The 20892-nt window shown below is 46.8% G+C and overlaps 1 protein-coding gene across 11 annotated transcripts in view; it reads right to left on the minus strand.

The window, feature by feature from the left end:
• The window catches only part of LMO7 (LIM domain 7), an 824605-nt gene that overhangs the window by 491813 nt on the left and 311900 nt on the right, over positions 1–20892 (minus strand). For all 11 annotated transcript variants that reach the window (XM_069639161.1, XM_069639155.1, XM_069639156.1 and 8 more), the window contains exon 3: positions 16670–16739. In XM_069639161.1, coding sequence (XP_069495262.1) covers positions 16670–16739 — 70 coding nt within the window. The remainder of the gene's footprint in view (positions 1–16669; positions 16740–20892) is intronic.

Below are 20892 nucleotides of genomic sequence, written 5' to 3' on the forward strand. Positions count from 1 at the left end.
TATTTTATAACGAAAATTATATAACGAAAATATATATGGGGGTGGGGTAAAAGGTTAAATCTTGTGGGGTAGTGGTTGGGGTGGGTTGTTAGCGGGGGAAACTAGGGTTGGGGTGGCGGGGGTGTCCCCCCAAAGAGAAAAAAACATTAGTCCGCTTTTGTCGTTATTCTTCTTTTTACACATTCATTCGTTATAAAATAATTCGTTATAAGACCTGCAACCCAAGAAACCGAAAAGGTTAGCCGTTTTTCATGGTCCATGGGATTGTATTGGAATAGAAGTGCACAGTTAATGGGAAAGGTTAAATAAATAAGGATTCTGACCAGAATTCTGCTCGATAAACCTTGGGTAACCCATTTACCAAAAAGTGAACACGTTGTTAATTTTAAGAGATTATTTATTACTAGATGTAATCAATCTGACGCAGTACTGACCTTAGGAAAAGGTCACATTGAAGTATTTCAGTGGTGCGTTCCCTGAACGCGTGCTTGCCATACTGCCATCACGATATTGTGCGCAAGCCGGAAGTGACTGCGGAAATGAAACCGCCGCCACTATTGGAGCTCCAAGACGCGCCAAGAACATCCTTGAGTGAGGCTCACTTCTTCCACAAAGACTCCTCGTAAACAGTGAGACACTCTGCACACAATTGTACATGCGAATAAAATAAAGGGCAGTGTATTGATGTTGGATACTACATACAGCCGCTTTTAGCAGGTGAAGGCATTTGTTAAATCCCACATGTAGGCATCACTATGAAAAGGCACGGCAGTTGCGTTCAAGGTACATTTCCTACCCTGTGCGAGCTATTTTTCCCTAGTCCTGTGAGTAAATTGGTCTTGGTGAATCACAGGGTGTGTTGTCCCACTTATCTGTGAACTTGGCCGACAACACAAAGGACAGGCAAGGCATGCGCCTGGAGATAAAGTTGTTCCATGTTTCCTTTGCAAGGACCACCCTTTCCTTTTCATTGTCGGTAGGCATTACACTATGTTGTACCAACTTTTGAGGTTTTTCTTGCTCCATTCACACTCGCTGAAGTGTTGTCATGTTAGGTGTCACAGAAAATCTAAAAACCTTTCTCCCGAGTAGGAATCTGAGCGTGTCTTCAAGGTGGTTTCAGCCTTGCTAGGGTGACAACATACAAAGAAAATCGCTACAACCAAGGTGTGCAACTACTGTCTCTCCTCACAGCATCAAGATTGCATCATATGGCTCAGTGTGTCAGCAGACGCTATGACAACTTTTGTGAAGAAGTCGTTTGTATGGAAAGAATCATGGAATTATGGAGTTTCATTCCATTTTTGTAGCAGTGTCACACTGCCCCTTAACCAGTCTTGCGCACGTTAAGGACAGGAGGTTGAGGAGGGCACTTGGGGCATTCGGTGGGCACAGGGCTGCAAGCTTAGTGAAGGGCAACTTTCTTTTTTGCACTGATTTACTTTCAAGACGTGAGTGGGGAGGAGAGGCATAGGGTTGGAACTTGTAGCTGGGACAGTCTCTCCCCAAAACCTTTGTATCTGACCGGTATGAACATGTTTTTGAAACTAACTCTGAAGCTCCTCAGCAGGTGTGAAAATGCAGCGAGGATGGACGGGTGTGCAGCGAGGACGGACAGGTGTACTTTGTGGACGTCAACGTTTTTTTAAACTAACATCTCTTCTTGGCCAATGATGTAAGCCCATTCTGGGGCCGAAGCCAAATTAGAGTCTAGCAGCACAGCTGTGGACCCTTTAAAGTCACTCGTGATTTGGGACAGCAACCTTGGTTTAAACTCCACCACTGTCCAGTATGTAAGAGGACCATGGCTACCCTATTCGGCAGCAGTACCAGAGGGGACACCTTAGGCTGTGAAGATGGCAATACATGTTTTAGTGACATTAGGGAAGAAGAGCTCAGAATCGAAGGACACCCACAGGTTATAAAGAGAGCTTGCAGGAGCATGGAGCGTGACAAAGGATGGGGTCCGATGAACGAAAGCGATCAGGGTTGGGGGGCAGCAGTGAATTTCTCATATTGAAAGGCTCGCCATTTTGGAGCCATTGAGTTTAAGCAGTTCAACTGACCCCATTTGGAACATTGACAACCTGTGACATTTCAAAGCAGAGATTGTGACCGTCCAAAAGAGGTTTGCAGCATCATGCACACAAAGGATCAGCAAGAGCACTCCATAGGGGGCCAAGGAGGGCGCGTGACCGCAGCAGGAAGGACATTCATTTGACATCAAGAAGGTTCTTGAACCACAGCACTTCTGTTATTTGGATGCGAGGGGCATCAATGTATATTCACAAATACATTTCTGAAGTCCGCGCTGTCCCTCTTCGTGATGGATAAGCGCCGCCCTCAAACCCCCCCCCCTCCCCTCGCGTGAAGTCTTGTATAGAGATTCTAGCAGAATGAACAGCAATGAAGTGTAGCCAAATTCAGCGCAAAAGCATCAAGAGGTCACGTTATCCTCCTCGGCACTAGGGTTATTACACCCCAGGGTGCATTCTGAGGTAACGTAGCTTTAGTTGTGAGCCAGGCCTGGGGTGCCTCCAACTTTATGACGTCTCTTTAACCTCTTGTTGCTCATTTGGTCTCTTTCAGCAAAACTATCAATCTAGAACCACAGTGCAATTCTTTTCATAGTGTTTGTCACATAGCGTCCGTTTGCAGGGATAACACTTTTGTGACTTTGCCCCCTGGCCAGGCGAAATAATGCAAAAGGGGCTAAGACTCAGCTGGCTCCTGTGCATTAAAACAGTGAACTTTTCCCCATGCGCTTGGTTCACCACCTGTTGCTAGGGTGACCAGATAAACAAAAAAACGGGACAGGTCATAGAAATTGAAGTAAGACTGAAGACGTTAGTCCTACTTCTAAGTCGCTGGCCTGTTGCAGGGGGGCAGGGAGGGGGTGTGCTCACAGGCACACTCCTCTCATTGGAGGAGCGCACCTGGGAGGGGAAGGGGGAGGAAATGGGGACGTGAAAAGCATTTCATGCCCCCATTCACGCAGGAAGAGTTGCGCCGGGACCCGATTTTGGGATTTCTAAATCAGGTCCACCCAAAAACCGGGACCATAGCCACCCACCCTTGGAAACCTGGAAAAGGGTTTCTAAAAATCAAAAAACTCCGATATCCAGGAATGGCCAGTGTTTTCACCCAGACTGTCCCGGGAAAACCGGGACGTCTGGTCACCCTGCCTGTTTCCAAGGCGGCTCACGATTTGCTACGACAAGAAATGCAAAGAAATGTTAAACGGCAGTTAGAAACCAGCATTATCAAGGCCTACCGTTTTGACTTTTGTTTAGGTATGGGAGAGGCATTTGCCAGGCACTGCGGTAGGGATATTAACTGGCCATTGATGGTAGCAGTTGCAAAATGGTGCAAGTACCTGGCCATATGATAGCAGTGATTGGCAATTGTCTAATACTTATACAGAAGCCAATTACTGTTAGCGTTGGCAATGCCTTTTCTTTTAAACAGGACTTGAGTGAAAGATACTCCTAGAGCTTGCAAATAACCAGGTCTGCCTTCAGCTACTCTAAAACAGTTTTATAACAGGTCCATTTAACTCTAACTCCAAGACTGCTTTGAAAAAACACTGGCAAGCACTTCAAGCACGACATTTGATGGCAAGGTATGTTTAAAGGTAGCTCAAAAAGATCTCGGGAGGATATATTTTGAGCAGGGGGGTGGGAAGTGGCTGGTGAAGAGCCATATGTATTAGCATGGCCATGGGTAGGTAAAGAACCAATAATCTACAAAGCTTTGCGCAGGGGATAATGGGCAATTACCCCCAGGGCTTTAAGTGGGGTAAGAAATCGAGGGGGGGCCCTCATTTGGGGGCGTGGCTTGTGGGAGGGGCGTGGCCTAAAAATTACTCAAATCGTAGGGTATACACACAAATATATATAAATGTTATATATTTGTGTGCGTACCTTACTATGCTTGGTGTACTTTGTAAGCCATCTTTTATAAACGTAGAAATATGTAGAAATATGTATATTTCTACGTTTATAAAAGATGGCTTGCAAAGTACACCAAGCATAGTAATGTACGCACAGAAATATATAACATTTATATATATTTGTGTGCATACCCTACGGTTTGACTAGTTTTCAGGCCATCTTTTTTAAACATTTCGGGTTTATAAAAGATGGCTTTGAAAGTACACAATTCAAGCCATCTTTTACAAAGCTTTGACTACGGACAAAATTGTCCGTCGGCAAAGCTTTATAAAAGATGGTTTGAAATGTGTACTTTCAAAGCCATCTTTTATAGACCTCGAAATATGTCGAGGAATCCCCAGGTTCGCCGAGGGTTAAAGACGCCTCGGCGACCTGGGGAAACAAAGGGACAGTAAGTCAGTAACTGCCTCTGGTGACCTCTCGCGCGGGAACCACCAGAGGCAGTTACTATGACTGACGGAAGTGGCAGCCAGTCATAGCGTCGCTGTGGCTGGCTGCCACTTCTGTCAGCTTGCCTGACTTCATTGCAGGCGCATCTCCCGTCGCGGCTGCGGCCGCGACGGGATAATGCATCCCGCGATTCCCGCCAATGTTGCTGTAGGACGGGGCCCCGGCAGGGCCCCGGCTCAGTCCCACTTTTTGGAGACTGCCGGGGCCCGGCCCCGGCAGGCCCCGGCCCACTTTAAGCACTGATTACCCCCCCCCCCGGCTGGGCTGTTGCCCTACGGGCCAGAGCTCCATTGAAAAATAAGAAATCCTTCAGAATCTAGCCTGTTGCAAAAGAACCAAATGCTGCAAAGCCTGCTCAGATTCGGTGTAAATGGGGAGAGGCATTTGTCTTGATTTCAGCAATGTCTTAGATGTACCTGGGTGGCCCCCACACATGGCAGGGTTCGAAATAGAGGGAAAACAAGCTATTTAGCTCCTGCTTCTTGCCATCATCAGGAGCTACTTTTGACCCCCTGACCTACCCCATGCCAACTGATGCCAAGCAAACACCTATGTGAATTTAACCCAGCTGTTTGCATAATCTATAAACATTAGTACACATGTATATGACATTTACAGAATAAGGCATAAATAATAGACCCCATTATATGTATGCATCTTATGTGGAAGTTAGATTTGTGCAATGCTGTGTACTGGCACCTTGTAACCAAGTGGTAGCTCCTGGTCAACTGCTAGACACCCAGGATCGGCTCTTCGATTCTTATTGTCCAATCTTAATTGCAATCCATGCATGGCCCTCCACAGTGGGGGAGAGGAGTCTTAAGAAGCTGCAGGCGCAGGTTTATGTGCCTCAATGGCAATGCACGCATTTAAATAATGGAGTTGGTGATTCTGCGTGGTAATGTTGGCACTACTGCCCCCCATGAATCCACAGCAGCTTATCACGACTGTATGAATACTTCCCTTATGTTCTAGTGAATTTCTTGATCACAAGTATGTTCATAAAAAAAGTTAATAGTAACCCGAATAGCACCTATGGATGTTACTTGTATAATGTTATAGACATTGCTATTGGACTGTTTGTGGGATACTTACTTGTGGACACAATTGAAAAAGAGAAAAATATAACATTCAGGTATTACAAGACTACAAACTCGAGGTCATTCACAGTTGGATGGATTTTTTAATATTGCTGAAGAAAGTTACCAGCACTGCAGGTCGTATTTCTGAAAATCCACCCTAAAAGTTTACTACCAGCAGAGGTTGTATTTCTTGAATAGCACCTCAAATGGTGGTAATGCAAAATGGTTTAACATTTTGTTCAGCTATTTTCAGCATCAATGTAAATGGAAAAAACTGATTACGTACAGTAGTGGCTCATCCCTACTGTGGATTTTTTTGTATGCACAAAATGGTACCTTCTGGGTAAGGTGGTGAGAGGAGGCAATCAGAGATGCCCACCTTTTTACCCCTTAGCAAAAATGTTTTTTTCGCTCTACTAAAGGGAAGCACCTGTGCTTCGATTCTGTATAGTAAAAAGAAAGATTTAGAACATTTGGAGCTAGTTCTCAATATTTTACCTCCACCTTCAAAGTGGAGGCAAAAATGGGTGGATTTTCTGCAAAAAGTCTGCCTAAAATACTGCCACAAGTATTCCCATGGAATACCACTGATCGCATTTCATCAAATCCTGAATTGGTTGGCTGGTAAAATCAACTGTATTTTCCAAATACGGACCATTTTACTTTTACCAGACCAAATCTGTATGACCCCCATAAGTCGATGATCCTTTTTCATTGTCTTGTCCAGAACACTATCAGGTGACCAACAAAAGAGGAGTGCAAAAACCGCAAATTCAGATACATAGATACAAATTCATATGAACACAAACCCATCCTTCCACCTATACTTTAGACTGTCACAAATGCACAACACATTACCCCAGTCCCAGAAACAGAACCATACACATACCACCTCATTTGAAAAAGCATACATACAATAGGCTTCTCTTGCTCTGTCTCCAAAACAACGTCCAAGGCCTAGTCCCCTTGTTGTTCTCTCTGCTTCAGCGGGTTGAAATATGCAGAAGACTTTCCAAGAAAGTGCAACTTGGAAACACAAAAAAAGCCATGTCCCCTCATCGTCTGTCGCTCTGATATGTCCAAATGCAGGCCCCATGTACAGTAGGCATTGAGAATTTGGTGCAAGGGAAGGACACCGGAGGATGATTGGTAAGGAAAATCAAGTAAATGAGATGGAGGTATACATCTGGAATGATAGGTCAGCAGATTGAATGTTGATATCTATGACTGACCTGCACACCACTGCACTAGATTGGGGGCTTGAATTGACCCACTTTTTTCCGACCAAGTGATGCATGCTTGATTGATGAACATATGATTCAATTACTGCTTCTCAATTTTTGTTCAGGGTCCTCCGTCATGTGACTTGGTGCTTTGAAAGTACACACAATTGTACCGACTAAGATCATAATGATAGTAATTTTTCCTTACAACCATCTTAATCTGTTTCTCAGAAACATTTGCCTTAGGCTACTGATTAATAGGCGTTCCCCCCCCCCCTTGTAGATGCACCGGTGCTCTGAAAACCAGATTTATGGAACAGTATACTAGTTTTGCACTTTAATAAATTTGCAGAAGGCCTTTTCAGCAGAGTCTGGAAGAGAGCGGTCTTAGTGGCCATTTACTGCTGCAACACTGTTGCTATACAGACAACTTTGCTTGCTACACTGCCATTTCAAAAGCTGTGAGCCGCGGCAGAGTGCAGCCAGAAGCAACCAAGATGCTACTCTATTCAACAAAGGGAAAATCGTGCCTCGTCTTAGATGTGGCGCCAAAGCAACTTTGGAAAACACTGAATGGGAGAAAGTGGAGAGTTGGATATGGAAAAAGAAACGTGCCATAGAGTCCCAACATCAATTAAACATTTCAATTTAGGTCTCAAATCTCTCTAGGGATAGGTTGATTGGAAGACATTACTGGTCTACGGGAAAATGTTTAGGGCTCTACCGTATACCCTTTTCATTAAACTGCATGAACTCATGAAAGAAAAATCCTGTCCAGTCTCAGACTAGTGGTGTTAGAAAGCCAACAGTCTTCCAAGCCAGATTGCGTCCCCGGAACAAGATATAACAGAGCAATCTCTAAAAGCAAAAAGTACAGTGGATGGACTGGTTAAAGACAAGTAATGCATAAGAAATTATAAATCATTTAAATGTATGCAGTGTATTGCAAAAGGCATGGGTAACAATCCACTATATCCTAGGAAGTCTTATCAATAGTGGAGATCTAACTTCTTAAGATTTAGATTAAATCCTTTCTTACCCGGGAAATCATTGGTAGCCAAACAAAATCAAGAAATATAAGAACCTGTGACCATTTGTGAAAACAAGTGCAGTGAAGGTGCTGATTCAGCGCAGTCGGGGGGGGGGTGGGCACTTACTATCTGTGGGAATGATGGGAGCAGGGAGGGGATATGCCTAGATAGGGAAGGGACATAGCTGCCATCTGCAATGGGTAGTATATGCGGCGAGTGCACATTTACAGCTCGAGAAGGCGGGGGCAAGATAGGGTTGGCGGTGTTTGAGGGGGGTATGCATGGGGGTCTAGGGTATCTGGGGTAGGAGCACGAGGTAGAAGTAATAGTACAATACGAGGTGGATCACATAGCAGCCATTATGGGGCAAAACCCACAGGTAAGTAAACCATTTGGGTTTAGCACCAGCAGTGCCTGCAGAGCGGGCAGACATGAATTGCACGAACACAGAAAGAAAGTACTGGGGAAATGTTGGAAGCTGGCTGGTCCCAGGAGACGGTCCGGCAGATAGATACAAGGTCGGCGAGCCAGACTCACGGGCGCTCGCTGGCATGCTCTGGGAGGTACAGCCACAGTGGGGCCAGCAGTTTCAAATTGCCCCTTGGCAGATGGGCTTGGGAAGAAGGCTGTGGGACGAAGGGACGAGACGGAGCCAATCAGCAGATGGGTTTTGGTGTCCCAGAAGATGCAACAATGTTTTGTGCCCTCGCTGGTATCCGTAAGGTACCTTAGTCGGATACCCTGTGAATGTCTACCATCCCACAAGCTCAGGGTGTCACCTGTTTCCAACATTTTCTGGCTGAAGGCACAATAACATATTGCTAATAAAATAATTTTTGGGACGTGGCAGGAAGGTATGAGATCTCAGGGGTGGCAATGAACAGAGGGGTCCCAACAGTTTGCTTCAATCATTTTTCATTGACCTATGTTTAGCTATAAGGGACTGATTTAGTTTGGTCAATCAACTTTGTAGGATGTTTAATATTTTGCAACAATGCATGCAACGGTTTGTGGCTATGCAAACATGCAAATGTATAAAATATTTGGCTGCAGTGGGCGGTTTCAGGAGCTCCTATCAAACACTTCTGTTCCACTGTGCGGTTGGATTTGTGCTTGCCCAGCTGTAATAAACCGTGTTACTTCTTGCTTAGTGTACGCTCTTGGATTACTTTTTCATGTTCCAGTCAATAAACATCTATGAGGACCCATGATACCCAAGAACGAGGTAGAAACATTAGAATATTTATTGTCCACAGTTGGATAAGAAGCGCACTAAGCACTTTCATCAATTTATAGACAATCTTGGGAAGTTATCAACTCCAAATGTCTGGAATTGTATTATAAGTGGAATGCAGATATCCATAGGTGTAGCCATCATTAATTATTTGCTGGGTGTTTTAGAATAACAAACAATGGTTTTTGGCCTCCATGTAATAATGCCTATATTATACGTGCACCACACAATAATGTGTGGTGTAACAATGTTTTCTTTTTTCACTTTTATAATTGTTACTCTTGTAAATTGTCTTGTTCTTGGTACTGTTATATGGAAAAATATGAAGAATATCAAAGCGACAAATTAAAAAAATTGAAAGCATTTTGTGTTTCCAATATTGAAGATGGACTAGGAGAAGATGAAGTATCGCCTGCTTTCCGAATCAGAAACTGTGGAACCAGGAAGACCAGGCTCATATCCCCCACTTTATACAATATGTAATCCTGAGCAAATCACTTCCATCAATGTGCCTTATTTTCCTTATATGTAGAGAAAGCAAGTCTCAATAACATGAGTTTATACTCCGCAGTGTTTCTCTATAAATAATTATTTTAACAATTTATGTTAAGCATATTGGTGATGAGGCAGGATGACCAGAGACGGTTTTATGTTGTGGGGGTGGGTACACAGGGTGCAGATAAGATTTTTTGTGGGCTGGTGGGCAAGGAATGGGTATTTTGCAATGCCAGCTCATATTTGCCTCAGAGCAAACCCAGACCCCCCTGGTTTAGTAATGGCACTGCTCTACCAATACATTCTCCAGCTTTGTCATCTCTTTACATTGTGCTAAAACTTAGGAGGGGGTGAGAGGAGATTTAGCCTGTCAAATTACAATCTAGAACACATTGAAAACTGGGCTCAAATCCCAGCTCTCTCATTTCACCAATTCTATTATACTGGTGAAATAAATTTACTATGTTTGGTAAGTGGGATAATTTCCAGGGATCCGGGTCTCTAAGAAAACAGAAACATAACGGAAAAATATTTTGCATAAAAGGAAAGTACTAATATATGTACTTAAGAATGTGTGGGAGGCTCCACCTGTTTTGCACACTAAACATTGTGGGCTCTTGGAGGGTTCTGTCCCCAGACGAACGGGACTTTACCTTCTATTCATATGTGCATCGTACCTTCTCCAGAATTGACCTGATCCTGACCTCCCCACAGATCCTGTCCTTCACTGATGTGATAATTGGCCCCCGGATCCTTTCGGACCATGCCCCAGTTACTCTGACCCTGCGGTCTCATGACCCAGACCCCCCTCCCCCTCCGCACCGCCGGTGGTGCCTCTATGACCCTATCCTGGGAGACATGGCAGTGAGGGACTCAATCGCCCAACTCCATCAAGAACTTTTTCGTTGAAAACCGGGACGAGGACACTTCCCCGGCTAACACCTGGGACGCCATGAAGGCGGTCCTCAGAGGCGAGCTGATTGCACAGGGAGCCGTATATCACAAAAGAAAGCGGGTGTCGCATGCCGCCTTGGAAGCTGCAGTCCGAGAGGCTGAGGCTACACATAAAAGGAAGGGCTGGGCCCCCAAATCTTACAGGATCCTGCAAATGGCCAGGAAATGGCTGGAAGCCCACTACGCTGAGGCTAAGGCAAACCTGCTAACCAAGTCTAAGCAATGGTACTACCCTCACAACAATAAGGCCAACAAGCTCCTGGTTAACAAACTGGCAAAGGCGAAGAGCAGGAATACTATCTTAGGCCTCTATGATCCGCAGGGAGTGATCCACTACGCTGCCCATGAGAAAATACGCTTGGCAACAGCCCACCACCTGGAAATAATGACGGCGGCCCCGAGAGATCCAATCAAGCAGCACTCATACATCAAAGAGGCGTCCCTACCATATCTGACCATGGCGGCCAGGGAAAACCTGGAAGCCCCGATTACAATCGAGGAGGTGGAGGCGGCCATTGAGAGCTTAAAACCTAGAGCCCCGGGCCCGGATGGATTTTCCACTCGCTTCTACAAAATCTTCTGGCCCCAACTAGAGGTCCCCCTGGCCCGCCTCTTCAACTCATTTGTGGCCACTGGCACGGTCACCCCAACGATGCAAGAATCTATTACAGTCCTTATCCCCAAGCCCGGGAAAGACCCTCACGAGATTAGCTCATATAGACCCGTTGCGTTGCTGAATCTGGATGCCAACATATACTCTAAAGTCTTGGCCAACCGTCTAGCACCTATCCTCCCTAATATTATAGACCCGGATCAAACAGGCTTCATAAACCACAGGTCGACGAAAGACAACATCCGCAGGGCCCTGGATCTCATTGAAATCGCCACTCGGGATTCCCAACAGCTGGCCTTATTGGCATTGGACGCAACTAAAGCCCTTGACAAGTGTAACGCTCACCTGACTCCCACGGAGGCGCTGGTCTAGTCTGGGTTGCTGTGGCCTCTTCGAGCGTGATGCGCAGAACTCGGAACACCGACTGAACAGGACCCTTAAATCTTGCTTGTCTGGCCCGTAGGAATATCCTTCTGCAGATGAGAAAGGGGATTAACAGTCTGCAGAATAGTGTGCTTGCTCCCCCTTCCCCCCTTCGTTCTTCTCTAACTTCCTCCGAAATCCCCGGTTGAAGCTCACCTTATGGTTTGAAAGGATGAACTCTCCATCCTGCTTCTGATGCAGGGGCGCGTGTTTGTCCAGTTACTTCACTGGTTTTCAGAATGGCGCTGGCAAAATCCACTTGACTTTTCCGAGCGGAATGCCGTAAGTATGAAGATTACAAAAGTTCAAGTGTTGAGTCTCCTTTTCTGTTGCCTTCCTAACCTGTGATCTGTCCTTTATTTCAGGTGCAGAATGAAGGCGATGCGTTGAGGGATTGACTTGCCGATGGTAAACTCAGGAGAGTTAGCGATGGGGGCGATCCCTCTTAATGTCTTTATATTCCTCCAGTAATGTCTTTTGTCCTTTCCCCATAGGGGCCGGGGTGCGGTACCTGCCAACGTAGCGGCGCCGACCCGAAATGAGGAATGATCCACCAACAGAAGACCGGTAAGTGTTATGGCGGAAAATTAGGCTTTCCTCATATGTTCCTTCTGCTCACCTTTTGTCTCTTCTTCTCTCCCCTAGGCGCAGAGATGTGATGAACGGTGCAGACAGTCGTGGTGGAGCCAGAAGAATTCCCGAGGACAGGTGAGTGAAGCGCGGCGCTGCAGCGAGCAACGCTGTGCTTTTAAATGAAAGTCTTTTCTCAGGAACGCTGGCATGAAGGTTCCGGATGCAGGTAAGAAGTTTGATAAAATTCTTGGTTTTCACCTTCTTCTCTTTTTTCCTTACAGGTTTTCCAGGATCGAGGCGGGCGTGGCTGGAGACCAGATGCAGGAGCAGACACGGTGAGCGTTCAGCTGCTTGGATGCAGAACAACGCAAAGCATGAGCTACTGTGTGGGCGTGGCTTAAATAGCCCCCAAAGTAGTTCCAGGTAAGTATCCTTCCCTGGCCACGCCCGAGTGGCAAAATAGTCCCAATGAAAAAATAGTCCCTTTCAGGTCTCAGGGAGGCCTGAATCTTGCAGCATGGTCTGCATCAGGTAAGTGCACAAAACACCTTCCTTTATGAGCCTGGCACCTATGGCGCCAGGACTGATGTCCAACATGAGCCTGGCGCCAACGGCGCCAGGACAGAGTCCAAAGAGCCCCTATAAGGGGTCGCTGGGCTTTTACCCGGGGGCATGATGCCTGCTCCCGGGGGTGCTGGGCCTGGCGCTCCGGGGGTAGGCATCATGACAACAAGGTGGACTGGTCTTATCTGCGCCACACTCTGGGGGCCTTTGGCTTTGGTCCGACCTTTCAGAAGATGATCCTGGCGAACTACCAGTCCCCCAGGACGAGGCTGAGAGTCAACGGCCGCTTGTCGGACCCAATCTCCCTCATGTGCGGAACGAGGCAGGGATGTCCTCTATCCCCTCTGCTCTTCGCTTTGGCCATGGAGCCGCTGGCTCAACGAGTCCGGAAAAACCCCCGATTCAGTGGCCTGAGCACCGGCTATGCACAACATAAAGTGGCCCTCTACGCGGATGATGATCTGCTTACCATCACAAACATTGAGAGATCCATGAGTGAGGTCTTAACTGAAATCCACAACTTTGGGATGGTCTCGGAATTCGCGATATCAAAAGTCGGCGGCGCTGGGAGTGGGCATGACGCCAGCTGAACGGGAGGCCCTGGTGAAGAGAGGTCCGTTTCAATGGAGCATCAAATCGATCCCCTACTTGGGGGTTCAGATCCCTGCACTCCCAATGGAAGTTTACCGAGCTAACTTCCCGCCACTCTACGAGGAACTAGAAAAGGATCTGACCCACTGGCAACCCCAAGAGATCTCGTTCCTAGGCCGGATCACGGCGTGCAAAATGAACTTACTTCCTCGCTTCCTCTATGCCTGTGCCGCCCTTCCGATCACCATTCCGCTTCCCCCTTTGCAGCGCCTCCAAAGCAAGATGGTGGACTTTATCTGGAAGGGGAAGAAAGCGCGCATCCCGCGGAGAACAATGATGGCCAGCTCGAGATTGGGAGGCCTGGGGGATCCCGACCTCCGTAAATACCATATGGCGGCACAGTTGGCCCACCTCCAGGCATGGGGGCTTGCTACGGGTCGACCGAAATCGGTGGAGATCGAACAATCCTGCCTTTCTCTTCCCCTTCGCTTCCTCCCGTTCTTACCCACAGTCTTACGCCGCAGCTGGCCGGGCACTCTCATAGCTACAAAAACAAACAATTAGGGCCTGGGCTCGCAGACACCGGGGCGACCCAGGAGACTTGAGTGCGCTCTCCCCAATCTTCCTCAACCCAGCTTTCTCCCCCGGGGACCATCACCAAAACTTTAGAAACTGGGTTGCAGGTGGCCTCGCCACTTTAGGGCAACTTTTTGAAAGGGACTCCCCCCTAACCTTTGAACGCTGCAAGATGACTTTTCAGTTAGCGGAAACGGATAGGTACTGCTACGCCCAGCTCAGACATTGGTGCTCTCACCCACAGACCCGAGCGGCGGCCACAAGACCCCTTACCTCACTGGAACTGATGTTGAGCGACCTACCGGCCAGGGGGAAAATATCGACCCTGTATAGGCTGCTACAGGAGGACCCCCTCCAGTCCAGGCCTTCCCACATGTCCCAATGGGAAACGGACCTTGGACATGCCATTTAGGACCATACATGGGTGGACATTTGGACAAGAACGCGGACGACTTCCCACTGTATAACCAACAGGGGGTGTGCCCATAAACTACTCCTGCGCTGGCATTACCCCCCTCTACGCCTTCATCACTTCCAACCAGCACTAAACCCTCACTGTTGGCGACTTTGCGGCCTCCCAGGATCCTACTTTCATATGTGGTGGACCTGCCCCCGGGTGCAAGAGTTTTGGTCTCTGTTTAGCCACCATAAAAGACGTCACTGAGACGACCATTCCGCTCACGCTCGAACAGGTCCTTTTAAGGATTCCACTGTCAGGCTCATACCCGCGGTCGGGGAGAAGAGCGGCCCCGATATCCCAGTTCCTACTAGCGGCTAAGATCACAGTGGCCTGCACCTGGAAGTCCGCGGACGGACCCTTGATGGCCCTTTGCTGGGTCAAACTTTGGGATATTTTAATAGCCGAGAAAGTCACGGCAGCCAGGGCGGGACTGCTTCATTGATTTCGGGTTATCTGGGAGCCAGTGCTAGACTATGACCGGAATTATCCGGCCCTGACCCACAAACCGCGCCTGATCCCCAAGGGCCCTTCATGCTTTGGAGGACCCACCAGTGCCGCCAAGTCAGTCTGACTAAGGCCGAGAACTATGCTTGCCGGGGAACCTAAGGGGTGGGAGATGGGGACTCTGGGTTACATGACCTGGGATGCTACATGTAATGTTCTTGTATAATTTCTCCTGTGTGTGGATTGATAAATAAACAAATTAAAAAAAAAAAAGAATGTGTGGGAGAGGGAATTTGGTACCGAGGTTAGTAAATTGGGGAAACTGCGATGTGGGATTAGCCATTGCAATACAGGCCAGAAAAGTAAGTGCCCCCACGCTAAATGTTGCAAAAAAATTCCCCTCCATAGACGCTGCTACATGAAGCCCAACATAAGAAAAGGGGACAATATGCGTTACTAGAAAAAAAGGAAAACATATCCAATTCTTGTGGTCTGTGGAGGGATGGTTTATACAAAATCTCAAACAAAAAAGCCCAGCTCATGGTTACTCATCCAGATGTTTTGGACTACAACTCTCAATCTCCTTAGCCAATATAATCAGTGGGAAAGGATCAAGGGAGTAGCAGTCCAAAATATCTCACAGGTCACATTGAGTCACCGTGGATGGATGCACTCCAATCACATTTTATTATTGCTGACGATCCACAACTTTAACAAAGCTCATTTGCACCAAACGTAAATTCAACACCCAAAAACCATCCATCAACAAGATAAAGGATGTAAAAGAAAATTCAAAAAATAAAAAATAAAAAATACAAAATACAAAATAAGTGAAGTTCTACAGTCAGTTTATAGGTGTCATTTTCTGTTTAAATGACATCTTGTATTGTGCACCCCAGATAATACAAAATTCAATCTTTAAAAAAAAAATTCTGACCAATTAAAAATCGATTAACACGCACAGAAAAAAGCACAGTGGGCCACATGCAACACCAAATCAATCAGGTAGTTTCCCTAAAACATGGGTCTTTTCCTTTCACCAAAAGAGGCCAACCGAATGTACCCTACGATCCATGTGCGCATTATGACAACTAATATATTTGTGTGGCATTTGGGTTCTGTAATCTCTTCCCCCTCAAGCATTGCGCTCCTGAAAAGAAAGGCGTATAGTGGCCCTCAGGCTAACCAATTTTGCATGTTCAGTACTTATCACAAACACCATGCCAACCATTGATAAAAGCAATAAAATGGGATCACATGCTGGCAAACACAGGTTGACAAACAAAAACAAAAATTAAAAAAAAAAAAACACACAGGGGAACACATTTAATAGAACAAACATTAAGACCGTAACAAAAAATTTAGACCAAGACCATAATTCTGCGTAGCATGCATTTAATCTCAGGCTGACCCATTAAGCAATGCCAAATGGGCCAGCGTGACGTCAGTGCCGGTCAGTTTTCAGGGACAATGTGGGTCCCTTTAGGAACTTACTGCACTTGCCAGCAGGTAACTTTAAACAATGTCACCAGCCAAGTGTGATTAAAGATGCCCCAAATCCTCTACCCATTTACTTGTAAAAAGTTTGTTGTAAAAAGTCACAAATAATTTGTGAATGTGATCACTATTTTTGGTGCTCAGGACACTTTCTCCATCCCTGCCTGGGTTGTTCAAGAGAACCATTTACAAACAGTCATTCATGCCCACACATACCATGCAGCAAGCTAACCTGCACACAAAAACGGGCCTCCGTATTGCACCAAGAGCCTGGCACGCCCTCCCACCCCACATCCACACTGCCCCTTTCATTAAGTCAGCATAAATCTTCAAAACCTAACTCTGCCTCCCACCTAATCCTCCAGATCTTCCTTTCCTGTTCCAAAAACACCAATCTCTTTTTCACCTCTTCCCTGTGAATTTGTAAAGCGATTACAGACCCTCCTGGTAGGCCCAGCGCTGCATAAAAGCCCAAATAAAAAAAGTACATTCACATCAATACTTACAAGGCCAGCAATAGGTGTGGACAGACGATTGGTCTTCTTGATAATTCCAGGCTTAATCTTGTTAATCAACCTACAAAGTGGTGGAGGAAAAGTGAAACGAAGAATTAGCATTCCATTAACAGGAGATGCACAAATAATAATACACACAGTTGATTACTGTTGCAAACAAAGGAATATGAAATGTTGAAAGGCTGCCTCTGTCCAGCTTCACTCTAATGCAATGGACAGTTAACGCAAGCGTCAGCAACAAGGTGGCACTGGAAGTGCAGCGGAATGTAAAAACTGTTTTGACAGTGACATTACAGCCAGGCCCAGCTTCCTACCAAAGCAGGGAGAAGTGAATACTAATGAGCAAGGCGTCGCTTGGAGAATTGATCATGTGGTTGTAACTTTAAGACACAGCCGCAGTCCAAGCTTTCCAGAGACCGATATGACATATTGTGGGATATTTCAACCCATGCCAATGCACCCTACTACACCCCTTTGCCAATGTGGAAAGAAAACTGCCAAAAATGGAGGCACTAACACGTGCGCGTCAAATCGGCAAACTGCGCATGGTTCATAAGCCACAAAAGAGCTGCACACCCTGCCACGCACAGGCAATGTTGATGTCAAAACAGAACTCCCTGCAGGAGAATGTCAGTGGTTGCTGTCACCAGTCACATGAAGCAAGGCCACAAAAGTGGGCTAAAATCCTTCATTCCCAATCAATTGCAACCTTCAAAGTGCTGTTTTGGCACTAAATTCAGTAATTTTCCCAGTGAATTATTGAAAGGAAAAGTGTGCTGAAATCATAGATTCTCCAGGCAGTCAGAGGAATCCAGGCCTCACTGCTCGACAGCTGCTTAAGGAAATTAGCTGTAAAACCCAGTTTAAAAGGGGTTTCTTTTTCTTGAAGAAATTGCAAAATGCACCCATTTAAAGCATGTTTGTGAAGGGCTTAATTCTTTTAAATGTCCAAATCCCTTATAAACTGTGCTTATTTTTATATATGTTAAAGATTGGGTAGTGCCTAGCCTGGGAAAGTTTGACATCTCAGTTTAACACCCCCTTGATACAGGAAGCCCTAATGGGTGCTGGAGGTTCCCGCATATTAGAACAAAGACCTCATTAGCCATGCGTCTTGGCTGACCCAAGGACAAAGCAAGGCTTGGACACCCATCCTCCTAAAACGAGGGGCAGGATATGGAGGAGGTTTCTCAGTGAACATCAAGGAACTGGCCATTTGCTTACTTGGGAAGAAAAAAAAAACCTGGCCTGGATTTTGAATGAAAATTACTTATTTTGCCTCTGAACTTAGCCAAAATAAGTAGATGAGTGAAAAATACTAACTTATAAATCTGAACTCATGCTAGACAGTTGAAGACTTGGTAGGAGTTCTTACTATATAAGGAACCAAAGATAAACCAAAATCCTGATTGTGGCAAAACTATTAATGGTGCAAATATGAGATTGTATACCCATGTTCCAGAGGTAATAGGAAATTCTTAGACTAAACTGTTATGTTTAAAATTGATAAAATTCTATAGAATGAGAAAGACAGCTCGCACAGAGATGGGGATTGAATGTGAATATAGACAGTCAAATATGAAATGTATGTGTCCGATTTTATTAGGGTGCATAATTTTAGAAGAAAAAGTTACTTTCTTACCTGGTAACGTTCTTTCGATGGGATGGTCCGGCGACATATTCCATATCTATGACAGGTAATGTCCACAGCTGTGCTGCTTCAGAAAATCTTTGGCGTCTGCGTCCTGCGTCGATGACGTTGATGCGCCGTCCCCGAGGACCTCCTCCGACGGCCGACGTCACCCGGTGTGATAAGTAGGACGCACGACGCCCATAGCCTCAGTTATAGTTTTTTCCTAGAACGTGTGCCACCAGTTTTCTGCCAGTCAGACACACAAGGCCTTGCGGAACGCAAGCTGCAATCGCAAAAGAAATTCTGCAGCGGGGAAGGCAGGGAGGGAGCGATATGGAATACGTCGTCGTACCATCCCATCGAAAAAACGTTATCAGGTAAGAAAGTAATTTGTTCTTCGAGGGGATTGGGTCCTCCGACGTATTCCATATCTATGACAGACTTCCAAAGCAGTACCAAGCAAGGATGTGGGAAAGAATTTAGAATACAAATTTAGCATGCCCAATCAAATTGCGGAATAGAGAACTGCCTTGCCAAAGGCCAGATCTTGCCCTCTGATGGAATCGAGGGAATAGTGACGTACAAAAGTATGTACTGAAGCCCAGGTGGCTGCATCACAGATGTGACAAATAGGAACTCCCCTCTGCAAGGCAGTAGACGCAACCACCCCTCTGGTAGAATGGGCCCGCAAGCCAGCCGGAGGGTCCTTACCCACCAAGCGGTAACACTCGGAGATAGCTAAAATAATCCAACGAGACAAAGTCTGTTTCGTCACAGCTTGTCCCAAACGCTTTCCAGCGTAACCAATAAAGAGTTGATCGTCCACTCTGACCCGGGACATGCGCGAGATATAAAAGCTCAACGCTCTCCTAGGATCAAGTCTATGGAGCCTCTCCTCTTCCTTACCAGGATGTGGAGGAGGATAGAACGCCGGAAGAACAACCTTCTGGCTCAAATGAAATTCCGAAACCACCTTCGGAAGAAAAGAAGGATGAACTCTAAGGACAACCCTATCCTTGTGAAACACAGTGAAGGGTTGCTTAACTGAAAGTGCCTGTAACTAAAACACAGTTTTCAGAGTTAACAGCCTCAAAGGGCAAGAATGTAAAGGCTCAAATGGAGCACCCATAAGAAACTTAAGAACAAGGTTCAAATCCCAACCTGGCACCAAAAAAGGTGACGGAGGGAACACATTAGTGAGCCCTTTCAAAAACTGAGAAATTAAAGGAATCTTAAAATAGGAACACTCTTCAGATGAGCGCTTAAATATGGACAGCGCCGCCAGGTAACCTTTAATCATCCCCACTTGCAAGCCCCTATGGGCCAAAGAAAGCAAAAAAGACAAAACCATGGGAATGTCGCATTCAAAAGGATCCACATTCTGAACTCTGCACCAGTCGCAGAACTTTCTCCAACGGCAACGGCACAGAGACTTAGTTGCCGACCGCCTGGCCGAGAGCAACACCTCCATCACGTCTTCATGGAGGTCCCAATCCTTATACCTCAACCTTTCAGAAGCCAAGCGTGAAGATTGAGGGATCTGACCTCTGGATGGAGAACCTGACCCACCTCCCGAGAGAGCAGATCGTCTCGGTAGGGAAGACTACATGGAGGGCAGATGGACAAGTCTAGAAGGTCCGGGTACCACGTCCTCCAGGCCCACGCCGGAGCAATGAGGATCATCCGGGAACCGAACCTCCACAACACTTGCGGGATGACGGGGACTGGAGGAAACACGTACAGCAGTGGGAATGACCACTCCACCACAAACGCGTCTCCTAAGGCTCCTTTTGGAGGAAATTCCCACGAGCAAAACCTTTCGCACTTCCGGTTGACACTGGAGGTGAAGAGATCCACTTGAGGGGTCCCCCAAAGGGCGAAGATCTCCAGGAGAATTTCCTGAGCCAGCTCCCACTCGTGAGAGATCGTGCTCTGCCTGCTCAGAGCTTCCGCCGTCTCGTTGTCGTCTCCGGCCAGATGAACTGCCGAGATCGAAACTTCCTGCTGGATGGCCCAGAACTCGAGCTGCATCGCCTCCCTGCACAGCAGAAGTGACCCTGCCGCCCCCCCCCCCTTTTTGTTGAGGTAGTGCATGGCCACCGTGTTGTACGTCAGAATCAGGACACTCTTCCCGCGCACAGTCGGCAGAAAAACCTTCAGGGCTAGCCTGACGGCCCTCAGCTCCAACAGATTGATATGGAGTCTGGACTCTGACGGAGACTGTCAGCTCGTTCGCATGAGCTCCCCATCCCGTGAGGGATGCGTCCGTCACGATAGTCACCTCCGGCCAGGGCAGCCAAAATGGGCCCCCCCCTTCATCAGATTGCCCTCAACGACCCACCACAGAAGGTCCCAGGCTACCGAGGGTGGCACCTGAACAGGGTCCGACAGCTTGCCGGAGGACTGAGACCACTGGAGCTTGAGCCCCCACTGCAAAGATCTCATCCGCAGACGAGCCTCTGGCATCAGAAGAATGCAGGATGCCATGAGGCCGAGCAGTCTCAAGAACTCGGACGCTGGGAGAGTCTGGGCAAACAAACTCCTGCACCATCTACTGAATGTGAAGAGCCCTCACCCGAGG

Source organism: Ambystoma mexicanum, chromosome 7q (assembly GCF_040938575.1).
Source record: "Ambystoma mexicanum isolate Mex_15411 chromosome 7q, UKY_AmexF1_1, whole genome shotgun sequence".
Lineage (NCBI taxonomy): Eukaryota > Metazoa > Chordata > Amphibia > Caudata > Ambystomatidae > Ambystoma > Ambystoma mexicanum.